This window comes from Ruditapes philippinarum, unplaced genomic scaffold (assembly GCF_026571515.1).
Source record: "Ruditapes philippinarum isolate M1 unplaced genomic scaffold, ASM2657151v2 ctg1170_1_1_1_1, whole genome shotgun sequence".
Taxonomy (NCBI): Eukaryota; Metazoa; Mollusca; class Bivalvia; order Venerida; family Veneridae; genus Ruditapes; species Ruditapes philippinarum.
Window position 1 is genome coordinate 57,973 of NW_026860620.1, and position 18,546 is coordinate 76,518.

Below are 18,546 nucleotides of genomic sequence, written 5' to 3' on the forward strand. Positions count from 1 at the left end.
GAAGTCAACGACCTTAACCACTCGGCAACGGACGCCCCAGGAAGATTATGATAAACAATACTAAATCTAAATATTAAATACAGTTTATTTAAAAAAAAAATTAAACAAATTTCTTTGTCGCAGTACATCATTGACTTATGTAAAATGACATACACCTTTTGTCACATAACAAATTGAATTATGTAACTAGACATAAGTCTGTGATAACACATCATTGACTAATGTAAATTGACATACTTCTTTTGTTATAACACAATGAATCATGCAACATGACATAATTCTTTGTACATAACATAAAATTATGTAACAAGATGTAATTCTTTTGTCATTACACGTCAATGAATCTATATAACGCAACATTTATTAATGTATAATAGAGTCTCTCTCTTTTATATGCATTAGTTAATAACCTGCCTAATAACAATTCTGATCCTTTTACCATAAAAGTATACCTAGACTCAATCATTCTTGTCTTAGCTACAGTGAAAAAATTCATTCAACAAAAGAAATCTTCAAATTATATTATTATAACATACAATTATTTGAAGAAGAAAAATATTTGTTAAGCGGCATGAACTTTTTTTGCATGCAAATATTTGATAAATCTTAACCTTACAAAACATGTTTTTATGTGATAATGAATTTACAAATATAAACCTTTTCTTTGATAAATTAGTTGTTGAATAACAGTACGATAATATATAACTAGACCTCATGAATTCTTCTTCACAAAATCTTGCTTCTAAAAATACTTTCAATAATTTATTTTTACTGATCTTGTTCATTTGTGTATAAAAAGATTTTCTCTTTCAACACTAATATTTTCTGTTGATACCTAAAACCATTATTCAGAACTTTGTCTAAAAAATAGTTGTTCTCTCCCCTAGCCAATTCTCTGTTACCGCTAGAATGAAAACAATTGATGTATTGATGTAATAGACTTGGCTACTTTAGTAGTTCTCTCACGATAAGACACACGTTCTCTCAATACAGGTCACACATGTTCTCTCGATAGGTCACACATGTCGTCACACTTTCTCTCATTACAGGTCACACTTTTTCACTCACAATAGGTCACAAGTTCTCTCAGTAGCAAAATCAACCTGACAAAATCATTCAGAACAACAACAAAATATAAAGAAAAACTGAGAGGAAACAATTATTACTTCTTACAGCTATTTATTTAAACTACCCATGTGTCCAATTATAATAAAATCTCTCTTCAATGTCTTTAAAATGTTTTTAACTTTGTTTCTACTCAACAATGGAAATGAAATTTTATCACATCACATGATGATTGTGAAAAAAAATAAAACTGTTTAGATAGGGCAGCAAAAAACCTAAATTTACATGGGGTTCCCCCCCATAGTTTTTTATTAAAATTTTTTTTTGGAAATTTCCATCCTTTTTATTTTTCCCCTTGAGAAAAATTTTAGGTGGGAAACTTAAACTGGTAAGTATTTAAATTTTAAGGGGTTTAACTGGGACAACATATACTAGTAGAATGCAAATGTTCACAGACACATGATTTTCACAGGTGGGGTTAACAAATCTGAAATACACTGCAAATAAATGATCAATTGTATCCATTCCAAGCTGGGCCAGATAAGGAGTTTTAAGCTAATGTAGCCTGGGAAAGTTGGTAGCCTCCCTTGTTTCATATACATGTATCAGTTGGTTCATGATGTTAAGATGATTGGTTCTCATTTCTTAAGACATGAACGTTTTCACTGTTCCTTTTATCCTCTTTCTACATATTGGACATCTTTGTAAGCGTCCTGCGCAGGTTTCACAGCATACAAGGTGACCGCAAGGTAATAATGTGGTATTAACAGGCCTTTCCATACATATCTTACATGTCTGCATTTCTTTCAACTTTTCATTCTCTGCTTTTAATGACTGTGCATCTGTAGAATTTTGAAGAAAAAAAAACAAACTTCTTTACAATGTCTCAAGCAAAAATGTGCATAGTGATTTTTTGAAAAGTTTTAAGCAATGTGTCACATCTTGAGGCATAGACAATAACTTATCCTTGAGCTCAATTTAATTTAATTTCAAGTAATAACGCTAATCATGGCAATGTCACATAACCAGGGGTTCAATTTGATCTTGTAGGTCAAGGTCATTAAAGACTCAAGGTCATATTCACTTCAGGTAGTATGATGATATTGACTATCATATTGTTGTGTCCAAATATTTATTAAATCAGTGCATTATTTAGTTCTACAGAATTCTAAACAAGAACTGGTTGAACCGAGTGATGCTCCCCGAGAAGGTTTTGGACACAGGAAAGTATAAAAAAATGAACAAAGGGCAAAAACTCCAAAATTAGGGAAGGCGGAGTGATGTTTTTTTTGCACTGCACTTCTATTTAATGAGATCTATAAAGTTTCCTTATGATACCTCTTATAGTTTCAGAGTTATGTCCTGGGTAAAATTCAAAGTGTAAAAATGAACAAAGGGCAATAACTCCAAAAGTAGACAAGGCTTTGTTTAGGTTTTTAAGCATTGCAGTTCTATCCAATGATATCTATCTACCTACAAAGTTTCATGTTGATATCTCTAATAGTTTTAGAGTTATGTCCCGGACAAAAGTCAAAAAGTAAAAATAAACAAAGGGCAATAACTTCAAAAAAAAAGGCAAGGCAGAGTTATGATTCTTTAGCACTGCACTTCTACCCAATGAGACCTATCTATCTACAAAGTTTCATGTTGATATCTCTTATAATTTTAGAGTAATGTCCCGGACAAAGTTCAAAGTGTCAAATGAACAAAGGGCAATAACTCCAAAATTTGGCAATACAGAGTTACGGTTCTTGTGCACTGCACACCTACTCAATGAGATCTATCTACCTATAAAGTTTCATGTTGATACCTCTTGTTGCTTCAAAGTTATGTCCCGGACAAGAAAAGCGGACGGACAAGGCGGCGACTATATGCTCCCTCGAAATTTTTCGGGGAGCATAAAAATATCAGATTTGATCAGCAATCCCAAATGAGCTCTGATTCATATATCCTTGAAATACAAAATTCTTTCCTAACAACGGTATTTGACTGGAATTGTTTTTTGTTTGTTGAGAAACAGACACCTTGACCATGACATTAGGGGCCAAAAAAAGCAATGCCAAGCCAGGTCTTCTAATGAGCTTGCTATTTTGTCAAATCAGATTACAGCAAGTCAATCTGACCTGTATAGATATTGACAGGTAACCACCTGTTAACATCCTTCGCCAATCATTCATCAATCTAATAATCTAGATTTTCAAAACTAATAAACTGATTAATAACGTGAAAATGGCAAGTAAGTATCTTAAATGCCTTGCCAAGTTTTTTTTTTATAAGAATGAGACCAGATAATATTTGTAAACATTTTAAGAATCAGCTCAGCATGAAATACAGACCTACATCTCCCCCTGTAGCACCAGCCGTGTCCGACTTTGGTTTCATTTTAGCCTTTTTCTTACCATTCTTCTTCTTGTTTGATTTGTTCGAAGGTTCATTGCTACTTGGATCTATGAAATAATTCGAAACTTTACAAACCAAATTGTTAATTGCATAAATTATAATGCTTGAACTTAAACTGCAACCTCTTTATCACTAGTATAGAACAAAAGTCACTTTTATGTCTACAAATACTCTGTAAAGTTCTTACTTGTGGTAAGAAAGGATGATTTTTTAACCACTATCTTGTATGACTGTATGATCTCAGTCTTATTTCTGCCAATTATTATGCTTGTTTTTACATCCTGTAAAATTCCTTTTTAGGTATGTCATGTCACCTATAACTTTTTCAAGTTGTTTGAGCAAATCAACGCAAAATAGACTAAATTACAGTTTAAACAATTTGGACCACTTCACAAAAAAACATGACATGTCTTTCCTCTCATATTTTCTTTTAAATTTTAAATTCTTAGAAATGTGTTGCAAAAGTTATTAATTAATGAGTAATTTAAAATAAATTGTTTCATTTTCAAGTTTTATTACAGGTACTAGGTAACATAGACTAACAGGTGAGGGACAAACCTTTAGCTGTTTGCTTGGATTCATCACTGTCACCAGATGCTGCAGACTGCTTCTCTGTGTTTGATCCTTTAGCTTCATGAGAGCCTGAATTATTCTCAGAACCAGTCGCAGAAGAACTTCCTTCTGTTACACCTTCTGCTGAAGCTGAAGAAACTGATGGCTGGACCTTGGCTGTAGCAGATGTAGAAGTTGAGCTCACAGTAGATGTTGTAGTACCAGCACCCACTTGTGACGTGGAAGAAGATGTGCTAGAAATAGTGTGTACATTGGGTGTACCTATGATGCTTACAGATTCTACTAGAGTAGATGGAGCATTGAACCCTGTATAAAATGTGGAGGACGACTCAAAACTGGATCCTGCATTTAAAATTGAGGATGGAATGCTGGTACCAACAATAGAAGTGGGGACGCTGGTTCCCACAATGGTAGTTGGGATACCAAATCCTGTGTTCACAACAGAAGTAGGTATGCTGGTTCCTACAATACTTGAAGGAGTACTGATAGTTGAGGAAGGAACACTGGTTCCCACAACAGTAGTTGCTACAGCGGATGTCTCACTAGGTTGAGGTCTCACTCCAAACTCTGCAAAATAAACATATTTTATGTAAAATTAACAATAAAATCATCATTCACAAAAAAATCTTTTTTTCAATCACAACATATTTCAAATATAATGCTTCCTTCAGCAAATTTTCACAAAACAAATCTTGCAAAGATTAAACAGGTAAATTGAAAAATTGTCAGTCAAATTATTGTTAAATTTTCTGCAGTGCATGATCCAAGTTTCATGGAAATGTGCGAATATGAAATGAAAATCTTCCTCACAAATTCAGAGTCTCTAGTGGGAATGGTACCAACACAAATCCAGAGTCTCCACTGAGATCAGCATGACACAAATTCCATCTCTAGTAAGATCAGCACTGACACAAATTCAGTCTTTGGTGAGATTGGCACAAACACAAATCCAGAGTCTCAAGGGAAAATGGCACTAACAAACATTTAGAGTCTCTAGTGTAATTTGCACCAACACAAAGTCAGTCTTTCTAACACAAATTCAGTCTCTAGTGGGGATTGGCACCAACACAAACTCAAAGTCTCTATTGGAGCACCAACACAAATTCTGGTTCTCTAGTGGAGCATCAACACAAATTCAGTCTTATAGTGGAATCTGCAGCAGCACAAATTCAGTCTCTAGTGGGATTAACACTAACACAAATTCTGAGTCTCTACTGGAGCACCAACACAAATTCAGTCTTAAGTGGAGCCAACAACATTGAACAACTTGTTATAATATCGAAATATGCTAACCCTAACAAAACCAGTAGTAAAAAAACATATACCTGTAGTCATTCCACTACCATTTTCTCTTTCTTCATTGTCCAGTAACCAGGTCAACACTTGTTCTGTGGTAGGAATTGACTGTCCTGTATGATAAACAATAATCATAAAATTTTGGCCATTCAAAACCAATTATATTTTTCAGCTTTTAACTTATATAATTATGTTACATGCCGTAAATATATCCACAAAAAGTAACATAAAATCAGTGTTGTAAAAGATAAAGCCCTCTTTTTAATTGAGTACAAAAAAAAATAAAACTGAAAGAAATCAGAAATTATTTGACAATAGAATGGTTCTAGTTAAGCAGATTATAACTATTACAAACCTGTTTGCTGTCGTACAGCTATAACAGCCTGTCGTGTTCGTTCTGCACTGTAACCCATGTCTTGTAGTTGTATTGCAGCCTCTATCGTCAATGGATCAGGGTCGTTACGGCTCTCTAAAATTACAAAGTAAATACATGTACATTATGAACAACTAATTTGTTATGTTATCAAAATTCTGTCTTTCAAGCAACAGAAACCCTTGTTTTACATATGGTAAGAAGAAATAGACAGTTAAAAATGTTGTTATTATAATAACAAATTTTCCAGCCCGTTAAAATGTGAATACATACCATCACGTCTTTGTGCAAGCTCTGTCTGCTGTCTTTGCTGTTCAGCCATCTGTAAAATAAATTGCTACCATTATTCTAAATGTTGAATAAATTGCTACCATTATTCTATATGTTGAATAAATTGCTACCATTATTCTATATGTTGAATAAATTGCTACCATTATTCTATATGTTGAATAAATTGCTACCATTATTCTATACGTTGAATAAATTGCTACCATTATTCTATATGTTGAATAAATTGCTACCATTATCCTTTATGTTAAATAAATTGCTACCAATATTCTATATGTTGACTGCTCAGGTCAACAGATTGTTTTAACAACGAAATCAATTTGTCTTTTTCTTAATGAAGAAATATTTCCACACAGACCCCCTTGCCTAATTTCAAATTTGTACCTTACAATTTTGCTTTTCTAAAGGTACCTTTTCTATATTTACATACATCTGTCATCTAATGACATCTCCATCAAATAATTCACTGTTACACTAGACATGACTGGATTTTAATATATTTTACTGCTATAAACTTCAATACTACTGTGTTATGAAAAATCTGTCAAATAATATACTAGAGCAGGTATGTGTATGATATTTACATGTTGTTCATGACGTCTCTGTACAGCAGCCACATATCTTTCCCCCTTTAGTTTGTTAATATATTCACAACGAGGAAACCATCTGGTATGCTCCAATACTGGGTCATCTCCTATAACATGGTAACAGTGAAATTAAACAAATATAAAAACCAAAAATTAGCTAAAATTAACAGTAAAGTCTATAGACCCTTTCATTTAAGACCGTATTCAAGTTGTCGCCCTTGGATGACGTCATTGGGGGATACGGTGGACAATGGCGATACGATTAAGTACAATGATAGAGGGATATAATAAGATCTTAATCCTTTCTTTTGTAAGATTGGGAGATTGGAATTGCCAAAATTTTGGGTAATTTAATAAGATATTACATAAAAAGATAGTGAAATGAATAAAAATGTTTACTATAATAAGGTTAACGATTTGTTTTAATAGTAGACCGTATTGCTGGGTAACTGATCATATTTACCATTTTCGTTAGATTCTTTATAAATTAATGAGAATTTTACCAGGCCGTTGAATCGTACTAATTTGCTAATACCAGTGATATAGATAATCTATCTATGTCTCTGGTAATATACAATACCCAAAAGATATTCTGAGTTTCAAAAATGTGAGGATTCTGTAGTTTCGAAAAACGGCTGCGTAATAATTAATTGCAAGAAACTGGTTTATTAAAAATCATTTTGATTTAAGCATTACTAAGACAAAGAAAAACAACAATATAAATCTATGTAATTTCAAAAAAAAAAATGTAAATGCATAAAAAGTAAAAATTCTTTTGAATGTACATGACTGTATACTATTTGTATTGGCAAAAAATGCACTCTCAAAAAATCGTACATCACATCAATGAATTTAAGCTAATTAAGTAATATTGTCAACTTAATACTTTTTAATTCATACTCTGCTTATCAAAAATCTAAAAAAAAAATCACACAAAAAAAACAAGTTGTGAAACACGTGCACAGAAATTCGTTATTAACTGGATTATAATTTTACGTATTTTTGACTGTGCCACTTGGTAGGACTCTGGATCGAGTATCAAATCAGTAAGGCATGACCAATAAAGTCCCTAGGATGAATTCCATAACAAAATTCGGACCATAAATATTTTGACAACTAAACAAAAGTGATGTAATCTGATGTAATGTTATAACTCTAAAAAATGCACCCTGGTGATTTACGATATCACAGCTAAGTGCCGCTTGAATATACAACATATGCACCCTGTTAATTAATATGATACGGCCCAGTGGCGCTTATATATACACATCTATTTATCTATGACATGTATGAGGTCTTATTTTTCATAACCATAAGAATAGATTTTTAATATAAAATTATCTTATTATCGTCTGTTGCGTATCTAAAATTACAAAAGTCAATGCGATATGGTTTTCGTTCTTTCCGGAATATTTATAGAATTATATCCTTCACTGGTTCTTAGAAATATTTTTATACGGCATAATGAAAAAAAAATCAGTAAGTATTGATAGAATGCATTCTGTTTATTGTTCTATTAAAGCTTGAAAAACTATCATTAAAAGACATTGGCAATCTTATTTCATGTTTATCACAAAAAAACGCCGGAATTTTCTAAATGACAGAAAATAACACTGAAAAACTAGAAAAATGGCCATTTAAATTTATAATAGGCAATTTCAGTGTGTATGGGTGTTTATAAAATATTAAAAATTTGATTTAGTTACTAGATTTTATCCGGGCATTAGAGAAAATCTAGATCTAATAAAATATACTGCAGTATTCACTTTTGAAATTTCGCTGTTTCACTCCCGTAGCTAGAATTTAATCTCAATCTTTGTTTTTTGTATTTTTTTTCTATTGTATTGATATTGAATTTATGTATGCATGCGTAACATTTACATGTTATAATCATAATTTGAACGATCAGTATTAACGCATTTAACTTTTCAATAAGCTAACATTCTATGCGGCCTGCATAGTTTTATCCCCCATTTACGTCACACCCGGTAAGGGAAGTAACTCTTCCCTGACTATTTTCGCTTAAATGAAAGGGTCTATAAAGGAGTTACCTGCCCTTGATTAATTCTATTAAAAATCAATTTCTTTGACAGTTCTAGTAAATTAGACTTACAACAAGTAATTACAAGCAAACTCCCATGTGCAAAACTACACTTGCTGATCAACATTCGTGTAATGTTTTTTGACTCCATGTCAAATACTTTTTGAGCTATGTGCAACTGACACAAGTTGAAAATTGCAAACTTTACAAAGTCAAGGGTAAACACTCTACAAATTCTGAATAAAGCCACGGTACACAACTACACATGCTGATCAACATTTCTGTAAAGTTTGTTGACTTTAGCTTAAGCATAATTAGAGGTACATGAGACACAACATTGACCAGCTGCACACATGGATGGACAAGGGCAAATCTAATTGCCTCCTCCCTAAAGTGGGGGCATAATAAAAATCATACTGTATGATATACTGATATGTAAATTGAAACAAACTGAAGCGTAATAAGAGGAAATCCAGAAATAAATAGTGAGATCTGTCCAATCTGAAACATTCAAAATGATATTTAAGGATAAACAAAGAAGTAATCATGATCTCTCACTTTCAACAATTAAACCAAAGAGCAATCTAACTTTTGTCCAATTTTCAAACATTCCTTACTGAAACCTTTCAGATAGGTTTCTTCATATAAATGTACACACAAACTATAGAATGCTAGCAGCTATATGTCTCAAACAGATAACCAGGTAAGTATGAAGGTAATTGTAATTGGACAGGTACTAAAATCTCTTATAACCATATAACTTTATACTGACAACATAAGTAAAGTATGGTAAAAATGTCATAATCTATAGATCACTTACCTGGTTCCCAATTTCTTAAACCTCCGCCACAGCAGAAGCAACGTGTGAAATCTGCTACACCTGCAAGAAATAGTATGGGATGAAGATTTAGCTGGGAACCCAGACCCTTATTGATGTATACAATTATTTCCTATGTCTGAAATGAGTTTAAAGGGCTGAACTTTATTACCTATTTTTGTTTGAAGGAAACTTACAATAAATATTCATTTTTTTTTGTCAAACTGAGTCCATGATTTTTTAAGTTCAAGGTTAGGCTTGACTGCACATTACAAAATATTTGGAAATATGTTGATAAAGGGGACTGTTACAGTTTGAAGTAACATAGTATAAATTTATATTTTCATGTGATAGATAAGTTGTACAGACTCAACTTTTATAAAACTTTTTTCTGAGTTCTGTCTTAAATCTCATGATTTTCATTGGTCCAGTATACATTCATTTGGCATTTCTGACCATCAAAATGCCTGAGATCTGAGGACTGAGCTTTAGAGACTTTGTTTATAACCTCAGACCCGGATGTCCGCCTATTCAACCAAATAATTTTATAAAACTTTTAAAGTTGATCATAATAAAGGTTATTATAGCTTAAAAACCAATCCTGAAAAAAGGACATTTTACAATAATGAAAATTACCTACCCACAAAGAAGAAGCCAGCCTTTCATTGACATTTGTCTGGGAGTCTGATCTAGATAAATCTGGCCATCCTTGGTAAGTGTTAACTCGTGACTCTACATTCACATATCTGGATGTTTTGGGTTATCTACAACAACAGTGATGTTAGGATCAGTTCTACCCCCTGCGCCTGGGCTGGGTTAGACTGCCTTGCTCCAGTGGCTGCTTCCACTGCTGGGTGGGACATTTTACTTCTGTTTAAATTTTCCTTTGCTCTAGAGACTGGGTGTTAAGCCACTAGAATTCAAACCTGTTAAAATAAGTATTGAAAACGATGAACATGACCTTTTATAATTTTTAAAACTTAAGCATTCCAATAATAGAAGAAGGAGAATTTCAGTAAGTTTACAATTTTATCTGATAAAAATTCATATTTTTTTACATTATTCTACTCTTTTAAAAACAGGATGTGGTGTTAATCAATAAACACACAAAAAAATTTATTCATGATTATCAAATTATGGTCTAGACTTACATTTATCATAAAGTCAGTTTTTTTTCTTTTTCAATACATTTTAAAGAATGAACAACGGTAATCAGGCAAACGTGTTAAAATAAATTTTTACTAAACCATCAAATCAATATCAACACAATCTATCCTCTTTTTAATAAAGTGGCATTCAAGAACATTCCTGAATGTTTAAACAATATGTAAAACCATAACATTACATCAGAGCCTTTAAATAACACAAATGTATAAAATACTTTAAGTACATAGAAATTAACTCAGATTATTTTATCAATGTGGTAACAGTTACATTCTTTTGTAATGACGTTTCTAGTCACTCCTATGGAAGATCTATATTTGGCAACTAAATAATTCAGTAATTGTCAAGACTTCTTAATTATAATAATTAATGCTATGAAGTAACAGATTGAGGCTTACCAGCAAAAGCCCAGCACCAACAGGACCCCCTAAAATGGAAGACGGTCGAATTCCGGGAATCTGGCTTGAAGTACTTCTTGAAACATCTCTTTCCAGGATCAACCCCAACTTAAACAAATGATTTAATAATTTTAATTTTCAAAATAATCTGAATCAATTTCATATACATAAAATATAATTTACAGGTATTATTGAAAGAAATACTTTTTCCTCTAAAGTTACAAAATATTTGAACTACCATTTACTTGTACAATATTAAGGATAATGCAATAACTACTTCAAATATTTGCAAGTTATTTTAACATATGTTGTCATAGGCCTAGTATTACCAGACATGTCATATTACATCATAAATGTTTTTAGATCATCATGATATCATAGCTTAGGTATTCCAAAAAAAAAACATTTTTGTTTTGGTTGCACGAAACACATTAGGTCACTATGGTTTTAGAGGAAGACCTTGAATGCCCCTCTGTACATTTATTCAGGCACCAAACCGGCACCTGAGTAGAGCCACTGAATTCCTTAAGCTAGCTGGATAGCTTCTCACATGTAGAATATGGACACAGGTGCAGGCTCGCACCTACGCAGGTTGAAGTGGTTTGAAGTCAACAACCTTAACCACTCAGCCACAGACACCTCTCAAACTTCAAAAAAATCTCTCACAAACTTTATCATAGTAAATGGTTATACTATTCAATGAGAACTAATTTATTCATGTAAGAATCGTACAACGACCATTATAATATAATTATAAATCATGTGGTGATTATTCCATTCAAATAAGGAAACATGACATCGCTTAACATACATACAATTTAATATCCTAAACACTGACTATATTAAATATGACATTAACATGTGTATAAAAAAATATGTTTTACCATTACTTTCTTGCCACCAGAGGCAACAATTATTCCTTGTAGGTGCCATAATAGATGCATAAGAGTGTCCTAGTAAACGGCCAAGGGCTCGTTAGGGGTAGAGGCTGGGAACAAGGCCCAGCATTGATCGATCAACTCTCTCTATCTTCTGTAGGTTGTTGTGAGATACTTTCTGCTCCCTTTATGTTTAATTTAATCAACAATACTATTTAATAATAATGTCACTATAAATCTTACTAGTAACCAGTTGACTTACTGAAACATTTTTTGTATAATGGTATCCAACTATTTCCTACATTCTTTTTTAAAGTAAATTAAGTCACAACATATATTGTCTTTTAATGCTTTATCAACTGGACTACATGTAATTTCCATACCTATTTAGCATTTCAGAGATTTAAGAAAAATAAAAAGGGGAAAAGTGTCTTTTTTTACCAACTACATTTTTTTTAATTACAACAGTTTTATTAACCTTACTGCCTTTTTAATTATTTTCAGATCCACCTTTTTTAATGTTTGCTTGTTGTTAACTACTCAACTACTTGACAACAGCATGTACATGGCTAGCCAAGTATACAAGACGGTCAATCCTAGCATATTATGGTATTTTTTAATTATTCTAAGAGACAATTTTTTTTTTAGACAAATTGACTGTCGCAGATTAGTCATTTAGCAAAACCTATGCCAATAAGAAGCACCTGTAAATGCTTTATCGTAAGTATGGTATATCATATACATATAATGAAACTTAATCTTACTCAATTAAAAACAAGAGTTACTCTTAATGAAAATTACTGCTACAGGAATCAAGTGATTTTTCACCTTAGCATATTATTTGACCAACTCTAATTACAAATCAAGGTGACCGAACTTCAAGTCCTGTATAGCCGCTTTAATTTTCATTCCCAGTAATACATACTCGCATTAAACATTTATTAATGGAAATTTATTTACACTTACATGAGAAGAAGCCTGACCAATCTGAAGACTTCTCAGAGCTTCATTGACTGCTGCAGTAGCAACAGAAGAAGCTGGAAGATGTTAACTGTTACTGTGGGAGCAGAAGCCTGATGTTGTGTTGGTTGGGGCTTGGCTTGACGATCCTGTAACGTTGTCTTCGTAAGTATTATTGAAACATTTTACAGACTCTTGGTCCACTGGGTTCTCATGAAAAAGGACAATTTGGTGACTTGACGGTCTTATGTTCTGAACTAACATTCGCCCAAATCATTTTGCCCAATTAGAGTTACGAGCTTCACAAAGGAAACACCTTGTAGGAAGTTTGGTCGCTTCAGTATGATCATGATAGAATCCATTCCTAGCAGAACAATGGCATTTCCATTACCCTCGTAATTGTGGAAAGTTGAAAGTCTTAGCCATTCATACTGCATTCGCTCTTGTGTTGTTAAAGGTGGGCCATTACTAACTCTATGAAAATATCTATCTAATACTACTATAGTTCCATTACTTGAGGGTCTTCCGATTAGATGTCTAGCAACTGATTTAGCAAGCAATCTTCCTCTATTTCTAAAAAAGTTTTTCATATATCTCTCATACTTTGTTATCGATTTCATGCTTTGTTGTATTCTTAATCTTTCAAGTGATCTTTTGCGTGAAAAAGAAAATTTGCTTTTTGATTTGTATGATTCCTGTTTCATCATATATATCAAAGAGTTACTTTTGGTACTTCTTGATGACCCTAAACCAGAGTCGAAGAAAGTACTAAATAATTCATTATGTATTGTTTTTGACTTTTGATGTTTGGAAAACTTTCGTGTCCGACTTGTTTTACTTTTCCTTTTATATTGCGAATAATAACTCTTTTTCTTCGAGTGATGGAAAGAACCTGAAGAAGTTTGAATTCCTAACAAAGAAGTCATTGACGTTTCTCGATGTGGTGTTATCTTTCTCTTTTTCTTAAGCCTTTTAGGTCTTATCCTTGAATCAATATTTGTTGGAGAAACTGATTTGCTGAAATGACCAAAATTTATGTCCTCATTACCCTTTTTTTCATCTTCATATCTATCACTATTCGGCTGTTCTTTCCTAAACGCATTTAAATGGTCACTTCTTTTATCATCATGTTTGGGTAATACAGAAGCAAAATTGAAACCTTGAATTAATGTATTTTTAGAGCAAAATGTAAGTTTATCCTCGAGGGATGGCAAGTTACTCTCTGACATAGCCTTAGCCCCATAAGATAAGTGTGTGCAATTCATTTCCGTGCCATGGTATTCATTACAGATGTCATGTCTCCTTTGGGACTTATGATAAAAAGAACAATCTTGAGCACCATATCCATACCAAAAGCCATCATTACGGAAATTCAAATGGTAGGCTTCATGTCTCTTATCACAAATATCTTGTTCAGATTCTGAATAAAAATTTCTTTTTCTTTCTATTCCTGCATCTTTTCTTTTATTAAAATTGCATGTTTCACTTGCTGATGTTTGTGTTTCCTGATTTTCATATTGGCTCAAAGTCACCTCTTGTAGAATTCCACATTCTGATACTCTGATAAAAGAAGTAATACTTGCATCTTGTTCATCAATTGCTATTGCAAGCAAATTCTGGCAACGGGAAGAGGTAACAATCAAATTTTCAAATTGTGGACTTCCAAAACAATAAATACATGTATTAATATTATTGAACTTGACAGAATGTTCAAATTTCATGAAATCTGAAGTAGATTTCTTTAGTGAAAGGGAATCATAGGGTGTGGTGACCTTAAGATTATCTTCTTGACATTTGTCACTACCTTTATTCATACTTAAGGTATAACAACCAGAATCTCTGCTCACATCAGAATACACTGTATTTATTTCCTCACTTTTATTTTCCATCACCGAAATGTGACCATTATTTTTCTCATTATTTTCCATCCACAGATTGTTTCCTGCATTTACCTTGCTTTTATTTTCTTCAATCAACAAATTCTGGTCATTTTTTACTTCACTTTAAATTTTTACCTCAAAATTTCCCCCCATTATTTACTCACTTTTTTTTCAATCAAAAATCCGCCAGCATTTCCCTTCCTTTTTTTTAACCATACGCTGTTCCTTTATTTACCCAATTTTATTTTCAATCACTAAAGTTTTGCTTTCATTTTTGCCCACCTTAAGTCCCACCATCTCATGTTTGATGCAGGTCTCCAACACAGATTAAAAATTTTGGATTTTTTTCGGACAAATACTTTATTTTGAAAAAATTTCCCCCGACAAATCCTTCAAATCTGAAAGTTAGTTCTTTATACTTTCAGATGGTTAAATCCCCGTATTTTTTGTTTTATCAGTACAAACTTTTGCAGATAAGTATCTTCATCTGCACTTATTCTTTCTTTATCACAGTGTTTTGTTATTGTTTCTGGTACATGCTCAACTCTTACATTTACTATTTCTTTTCCTATCTTAAATTCATTTGAACTTACATGTAACACATGTTCAAATGTATTATCTTTGTCATCTGTTATTTTTGAACAACTTGACAAATCTTTCTCTACAGTATTTGAAGTATTTTTTTCTGAAAACTCACTTGATAAGTCATGTGTCAAAAAATAATCACAATCACTTTCTAAAGGGTATCCTGATGATGGTACTTGATCAATATTAACTAAATGTAGCATCTCAGGACTAAAAATTGATTTTATCTCAGTACATTCCTGTTTAATTGATGGCCCAGGGAGTTTCAGAAAAGTTAATTCCTCCGAGTCTGATTCGCAACGAAGATTGAGATTTCTCAAAGTATCTTCATTATCACAAGAAGAATCAAATGAGGACACGCTCATTATCTGCTTCTTTGGTTTTGAATTCCTTTCAGTATCTGAAAGTCTGGAACATTCAGAATTGTGTGCAAGATGTTTTCTTTCAGTAGCACAATCATAACCATCATTTGATAGAGTTGTGTCTAGATTTGTTTGTGTGCTTACTTCACATGATTCATTTTGAGATTGTTCTATTCTACCTATCTCAGTTTGATCTTTACCATTGTGAGCATTTGACCTAACAGACTGAACATTTGTTTGGTTTTTGAAAGAATTATAATCACTCTCAACAAATCCAGAGTCACCACTTGATTTAGACCAAGTAATGTTTCTACAATCAGTTGTTTCAGATGGCACTGCTTCAAAACTTGAAAATTCATTAGTGTTTGGCTTAATGTATTGCTCAGATTCAGAACTGGAAGTCTGTTGGATAAACCCATTTATCTGTATCGGTTCATTGTCTTCAGTTTCATCACTAACATAAATTTCAATATCATTACAATTTGTTTTTGAATTCTTTCTTTTCCAAAACGGGGTCTTTTTTCTTTTTTTAGCATAATTTGACAATTTAAAAAGTTTTCCATTTGATTGGTATTGGTCCATTTGTTGTTGTTCTGACTTGGTGCAAGAACATTCATGATAAATGTTGACAGTTTCTCCTCTGATATTTTCAATAACCAGTTGTTTTGATTTTGAATGCTTGTGTCCCATAGCTGTAAATGTTAATTGAAAATGAAGGATACAGAAAGTATTTTATTAAAGACAAAGTTTCTACAAATAGGGGCATACTAAAATGACAAACTGGGTAGCCAATTATGATCTGTTTGTTTGTATTTTGTGGTTTTACGTCACATCGACACAGTATAGGTCATATCGCGACATTCCAGCTTTACTGGTGGAGGAAGACCTCATATGCCCTTCTGTGCATTATTTCAGGCACGAACTGGCACCTGAGTAGAACCAGCGACGTTCAGTAAGCTAGCTGGATAGCTTCCTCACATGTAAGAATCCAAAGTCCCTGTCAGGATTCGAACCCACAGCGTTGAGGGGCAAGTGGTTTGAAGTCACCAACCTTAACCACTCAGCCAGGGACGCCCCTCTTAAGAAGCCTAAATCTGGGTTCTGCACATCATCTCATTATAAGTAACATTCCTGTCAAATAGTTTTAGTAGTCTCCTATCAATTCAACAAGAGCACCACTAGGCGGAGCATTATATGCCCGAAAGTGTCTCCTTTTTTTTTTGTACAGTTGCTGTTTCCAAAGCACCACCATCAAGTTGTTATCTTGTAAGTAATAAAATGCTACGACAGATGGACAGAAAGACACCAGGGGTAGGTAAGTGACCATCCTATGAAGTTTGACAGTTGTAAAACTGTTAACAATAGTAAGGTCATTTAATATTGACCTTTGACCTTGTGACCCCAATATAGATAAGGATCTTTTATTCAATATAGGCAAGCATGCAATGAAGTTTGAACTGCTAATCGAACTTGTGTTATGCTCCAGAAAGCACAATTGTCAGTGACAAGATCAGTGTGACCATCACTTTGACCTTATGACCCTAAAATCAATAGGGTCATGTATTGGACTTGGCTGTTCATCCTAAACTAGAAATGTGTCCATAGGACATAGCTAACAATAACTTTTGAAAATTTAACAGAACTGCAGAGTGACCTTGACCTTAAGGAGGGCATGCATACACTATGCGCATAAACTCATTTCAATTAACATAACAAGATGGCCATGATGGCCCTAAGTTGCTCATCAGAAACAACTGCTTTTCAGTGTTGGAAATTATCCATTGTCAATATTTTCTAATATTAAATTTGAGCATAGAATATCTTTAAAGAATAATTTGAAGAAATGCCATGACCTGGGGCATTTAAGCTTTAGCTTAATAGCAGCCAATTAAATTAATATGAGCAAACTTGATAAAAGACTATCTAAGAATGCTACAGACAAAGTTTGGTGATCATCCATCAATTAGTTCTGTAGAAATAAACATTTAAAAGTATTTCTATTTTTAGCAAATTATTATGATCAAACTTGATAAAAGACTACCTAAGAATGCTACATACAAAATTTGGTGATCATTCATCAATTAGTTCTATAGAAGAAGATTTTAAGGGTTTTCTATTTTTAGCCCTAGAGACCCCTTAAAGGGGCCAATCAAATTAATATGAGCAAACTTGATAAAAGATTATCCAAGAATGCTACAGACAAAGTTTGGTGATCATCCATCAATTAGTTCTGTAGAAATAGACGTTTAAAGGTATTTCTAGTTTTAGCTTTTGCGGCCCATAAAAGGGGCCAATCAAATTAATATGAGTAAACTTGATAAAAGACTACCCAAGAATGCTACAAACAAAGTTTGGTGATCATTCAAGAAGAAGATGCCTAAAGGTTTTTCTATTTTTAGCTCTAGAGACCAGTAAAAAATGGCCAATTAAATTAATATGAGCAAAAATTGATAAAAGACTACCTAAGAATGCTACAGACAAAGATTGGTGATCATCCATCAATTAGTTCTGTAGAAATAGACATTTAAAAGTATTTCTATTTTTAGCTTTAGAGGCCCCTAAAAGGGGCCAATCAAATTATTATGATCAAACTTGATAAAAGACTACCTAAGAATGCTACATACAAAATTTGGTGATCATTCATTAATTAGTTCTATAGAAGAAGATGTTTAAAGGGTTTTCTATTTTAAGCCCTAGAGACCCCTAAAAGGGGCCAATCAAATTAATATGAGCAAACTTGATAACAGATTATCCAAGAATGCTACAGACAAAGTTTGGTGGTCATCCATCAATTAGTTCTTTATCAAAGATGTTTACTGAAAGGGGCCAATTGAAATGACATGTGCAAATTTAAGTGTGACTGTCACAAAGATGCTACA

At 32.9% G+C, this 18,546-nt stretch overlaps 2 protein-coding genes across 2 annotated transcripts in view; both read right to left on the reverse strand.

Moving 5' to 3' along the window:
- Positions 1–1,664: 1,664 nt before the first annotated feature.
- LOC132712796 (uncharacterized) lies at positions 1,665–14,729 on the reverse strand. The gene is made up of 12 exons (XM_060695233.1): positions 14,645–14,729; positions 13,137–14,260; positions 11,003–11,110; positions 10,081–10,099; positions 9,444–9,503; positions 6,580–6,689; positions 5,981–6,029; positions 5,690–5,803; positions 5,364–5,447; positions 4,024–4,605; positions 3,402–3,512; positions 1,665–1,907 (listed from the first exon to the last, which is right to left on the reverse strand). The coding sequence occupies exons 1-12, from the start codon at positions 14,727–14,729 to the stop codon at positions 1,711–1,713; spliced, it is 2,643 nt and encodes an 880-aa protein (XP_060551216.1). The 3' UTR covers positions 1,665–1,710.
- Positions 14,730–15,133: 404 nt separating this feature from the next.
- Positions 15,134–18,546, reverse strand: part of LOC132712797 (uncharacterized) — a 43,013-nt gene continuing 39,600 nt past the window's right edge. Inside the window, exon 3 of the mRNA XM_060695234.1 lies at positions 15,134–16,359. Coding sequence (XP_060551217.1) covers positions 15,134–16,357 — 1,224 coding nt within the window. The 5' untranslated portion in view covers positions 16,358–16,359. The remainder of the gene's footprint in view (positions 16,360–18,546) is intronic.